The sequence below is a fragment of the Morone saxatilis genome, unplaced genomic scaffold (assembly GCF_004916995.1).
Source record: "Morone saxatilis isolate NCDOM2014 unplaced genomic scaffold, NCSU_SB_2.0 Contig1, whole genome shotgun sequence".
Taxonomy (NCBI): domain Eukaryota; kingdom Metazoa; phylum Chordata; class Actinopteri; family Moronidae; genus Morone; species Morone saxatilis.
Genome location: NW_023339651.1, coordinates 14,769,918 through 14,774,296, shown reverse-complemented (window position 1 = coordinate 14,774,296; position 4,379 = coordinate 14,769,918). Strand labels below are relative to the sequence as shown.

At 39.3% G+C, this 4,379-nt stretch overlaps 1 protein-coding gene across 2 annotated transcripts; it reads right to left on the bottom strand.

Annotated features, from left to right (window-relative positions):
• Positions 1-1,376: 1,376 nt before the first annotated feature.
• On the bottom strand, positions 1,377-4,282 carry LOC118326725. Of its 2 annotated transcripts, XM_035659781.1 has the most exons (6): positions 3,725-4,273; positions 2,960-3,122; positions 2,563-2,740; positions 2,248-2,476; positions 2,039-2,128; positions 1,377-1,947 (listed from the first exon to the last, which is right to left on the bottom strand). In XM_035659781.1, the coding sequence occupies exons 1-4, from the start codon at positions 3,977-3,979 to the stop codon at positions 2,338-2,340; spliced, it is 735 nt and encodes a 244-aa protein (XP_035515674.1). In that variant the 5' UTR covers positions 3,980-4,273; the 3' UTR covers positions 1,377-1,947; positions 2,039-2,128; positions 2,248-2,337. The 2 variants fall into 2 exon arrangements, with proteins under 2 accessions (XP_035515674.1, XP_035515665.1); XM_035659772.1 differs by lacking the exons at positions 1,377-1,947; positions 2,039-2,128 and having other exon boundaries at positions 2,336-2,740; positions 3,725-4,282.
• Between the last annotated feature and the right edge of the window lie 97 nt (positions 4,283-4,379).

Here is a 4,379-nt window from a genome sequence, read left to right as displayed (position 1 = left end):
TAATATATAGATATAGATATAATATAGAATATATAGATATTAGATAGATATATAGAAGAATATAGATATGATATAGATATATATATATATAATATTATATATATATATATATATATATATATATATATATATATATATAGAGATTAGATAGATAGATAGATTATATATATGTGTGTTGTATATTTTTTTTTTTTTTTTTTTAGAGAGAAAGCTACAGTGCAAGTAGTCATTGTGGAAATGTATTATGTAACTGCACATCCACATCTTGGTTGATTTCCAGCAAAGTCTCGTGGAGCATGTTTGCACGTATTTAATCCAATAAAGGATTCATTAAACAGGGAAAACAACGCCAAGGAATATTTGTCACCTTGAAAGATAAATTCACCTAATAAATCGAAGGCTCACATTTAAAGGGAGACGTTAAGTTAACATCCACATTTGGTGATACATTGGTTTATTTTACAGATAATTTCTGGTACCTTACTGTTCCAAGAAAATAGATCGAACATGCACATTGTTGGGTTTTCATTGATAACTGTCCTTAAATGTTTTTCATTTCTCCTCTTCTGCATTAATAAAGACTATTGTAATGTATGGTATATTAATTAGCCAATTTTAATAGGGACTGTCCCTGTGCTGAAATGATTGTGCTGGAGTGATTCGGAGGCGTCCCTGGTGCTGAAAACTAACAGGCAAACAACGACCGCTCGGAATGTCCATTCTTAACATACAACTTTGGGATCTCATTTCCCTAGTTGGCCCATTAAGAACTCTCACTGTGCTTCAGATTAACAGAAACAATCCAATGAATTCTCATGAAGCATCACAAGAAGATTACACCCACCAGTCAATACGCTAATCAAACCACAAATTCATTTACTCTGAATAAGTAGGTCTGGTTTTTCTGATTCTGGGGGAAATAACAGATTAGACTTACAAATACACACTGATGAAAGTTCCAATTTTGAAGTTGAATGAAGCCAAGACTTATTTCACTTTCATTAAGACATGCACACAGCGCCACCTGCTGGATTTAACGAGCATTTGCATCGCAGTGTTTGCCAAGCACTGCCTCACAGCCTTGTGGGAAGCGTCTAATGAATAAAGAAAAATCCTTGTTGGCTGATTTTAAATGGCGAAACCAAAACCTAGTTCATCCTATCAGCTGTATAGTCTGCAAGATCACTAGTGGTTCTGTCTTTGATCCTAAATTTAAAGTCAAACCCCCCCCCCCCCCCCCCCTATATTTCATTTTGTTTTAGAGACATTTGATTGTATTTTTATTTTACATCTTATAAAGTGGAAGCCAGAATCATCAGTCACAGTTAGCCACCCAGTGGTTCAAGCCCTTGTCTGTTTTGTTTTTTAAATCTCTCTCTTTTTCTCTCTCTATATATATATACACACACACACATATATATACACACACACGTATGTGTATATTTTTTACAATTTACTGCTGACATACTTAAAATTTCTAGGCACAAAATTTATTTTTTCCCAATTTTCCACTGGTTGGCTTGAAAAATGCTTAATCAAGGAATTTACTCATCATTATACACTTTATGTGTAACAAAATAAAAGTTTGCAGTTCCTTTATGCTACACACAAACAGATAATCAAATTCATAGAATAACAAAAACATAAATAAAAGGCAGGTAATAGTGTACATTCACTATTAGTAAACATATAAAGTTAAGTATTATGTCACTGCTTTAATAAGGAAAGCTACATTTAAATATAATATATGTAATATAATACCTCACAGTGCAAATGTTTGACATGAAACGGAAGCAGTCCTGATTGTACATTATTATGTCTGACACATCTGCCAGATTGTACCTATTCATCTCATCATGAAGAGTTTCTTTTGGTCAGTCTGAAGAGCTGACATACAGTACGTGTCCCCCTCGACGTTCAACTGCGAGTGCTCTCGATGAAAAAAGGCTGTGAAGAGAAAAATAGAAATACATAACTTCTGTAAGACTGGTAATAAAAAAAGTATACATGTATATCAGCAAATGAGTTTTTTTCTTACCCGTTCTTTGGGTATATGAACACGCCATCGCTGCAGACGCCATCTTTCACAGGATTGTCTATCAGACACCACAGCCATGAACAGCCCACGCTGTACGAAACAGAGAGGAGAGAGAACAGTGGATACAGAACATACCTACTGACAGCCGCAGTGTAATCATCTGGGTAAACCTCATTATGACTAACAACAGCGACACAAGTTCAAGTTACCTGCCTGGTCTTGAGAGACTTGACTGATGTCTCTCTGCCAACTCCTGCATGTCCGTCAGGCTGCACAGACAGCTCTTCTGGTGCCATACTTTAGCTCAGAGGTTCCTCGTACTCTTCTGGCTCAACCTTCACTGTCACAATCTCTGTTTCCACAGACTCCTCTTCTGACTCCGACTTCCCAGACGACTCCCCTGGCTCCGACTCCAGAGGCTCCTGATATGACTCTGGGCTTTAACAAGCAAGTGTAGAGAAGAGCAAATAAATCCTACTTGATATCCAACAGCAAACAAAAGTGTGTTCCGTCTCTTCGGGTACCTGTCAGCGGCCATGGCACCCTCAGTCTCGTTGTTACAGCTGCTTGGGTCGTCATCAGAATACGAGCACGGGTCGTATCTAAACCTCTTGACTGGTGTGTCGTTTCCAAAACCAAGAGAAAACTCAAGTGTAGATGTGTCACATTCAACACTCCTGTGTGGGGCCCTGGCCTGTACAGCTGGGAGGAAACCACACAAATGATATGCTGAGATTATACAAAAGGCAGCAACATGAGTACAGAGGTCCCTCACTCACTTGAATAATGAATTCAATTTAGGGGCCAATATGTTTTGTTTGGTCAATTTCAAGGAAAAATGAGCATTGGCCACCATGAGAGAACATTAAAAACACACCTGCTGGGATTACAACCAGACTATGAACTGACTGTACATCTTACCTTTACTTCTCTTGAAGGGCTTCCTGTTGGCTTGTGTAGAGACGTTATGTTTTCCGATCGGAACAGTCTGGCACCTGACGTGGTTCACACATGGCTCCGCTCCACAAAGCGCATCCACGGTCCTCACCTCAGTCTGGCAACCCACATCTTTAAGGACTTTGGACTGGGGTAAACAGAATATCAGATCATCATAATAAATCTACAAAGCCACACAAAAAGGAGCCAGTACTTTTGACTCTTTTCTTGAACCTCTGGCTGAAAAGTGCCAGACATAATTAGACATGATAACATATTAGCGGCTACTTTTGTTTTATTATTAGTGTTTATTTTTAATGATGGGGGTCTTTTATTCTGTTTATTCTGTCTTATATGCTTTTAATTGTTAGGATTTTGTTTGCCTAGTGCCTCCTGAAATGTTTTTAATCCTGGTTCGGACCATGTAACTTTGATTTGAAAAGTGCTGTCGAAATAAAGTTCATTATTATTATTTATTTATTTATTATTATTATTCATTATTATAATTGTTGTCAGGTTACCAAATACCTTAAAGTTCCACGTTTCAAAGTGTGTTTGAACGCACCATTGAACCAACACTATACTACTATAATTCAACTAACCTTACTGACGTTGGTTGTGTTTCCTATTTGAAATGATAAAAGAATAAAAAAATAAAAAAAACTTAACTAACATAACACCAACAAAAAGTTAAAGGCGCTGTAACAGCCCTGCTCATAAAAGAGCTTGAGACCCGTGTTGAGCTCTCACCGGCCGACCCTCCGCTGGATTTGGAAGCGCATCGTCGGTGAGGTGGAGCCGGACAGCGAAGCCCATCCGGGCCTGGGTGTAGTTGGTGAAGCACTCCGGGGAGAAGTGGAGGGCGCACACTTTGAGCTTGGAGGTCCGAGAGTCCTCCGCCATGCCGAGGATCTGCAGCCACCGGAGAGCCCGCACACGGTCAGTCGGGAAAGAAAGCAGCTTCGTGGTGCTTTTGCAACCCGGGAACGAACACGTCATCACCATCCTGGTCGACGCTCGAGAAGAAGACGTGTGCTAACTAAACAGAGCTAACAACACCGCAACTGTTGCTGTCACCAAAACTTGGACGAGTGAGCCTTAACACGGACACAACCATAGGGTAGACTCATTTGAACACGTAGCTGTTAGTGGATAGTAATGAAAACACCTATCAAATGCACTTTTGTCAAAGTTTTAGATGTATATTCCATTATTTTGAACATCTATCGAGTTGGTTATGATTTCTTCTTCTAGGACGGTTGCTTCCTTTATATTTATTGGCGGTAGCAAAACTTCTCGGAGCATCAGCGCCACCCACTGGACTGGAGTGTAAAAGCGCCACACCATTTTTTTAATTTAAAGCTGCTGTCCAGCATTATGGGGTGCCGTTTGTAAAGCAGCTCAC

Excerpts from the sequence above, each read along its gene's own strand:
- LOC118326725 (XM_035659772.1), bottom strand. The coding sequence starts at position 3,979 with ATGGTGATGACGTGTTCGTTCCCGGGTTGCAAAAGCACCACGAAGCTG. Across the intron at positions 3,123-3,724 it reads ATCCAGCGGAGGGTCGGCCG|TCCAAAGTCCTTAAAGATGT; the intron begins GTGAGAGCTCAA and ends TGTTTACCCCAG. Across the intron at positions 2,741-2,959 it reads GCCCTTCAAGAGAAGTAAAG|CTGTACAGGCCAGGGCCCCA; the intron begins GTAAGATGTACA and ends GTTTCCTCCCAG.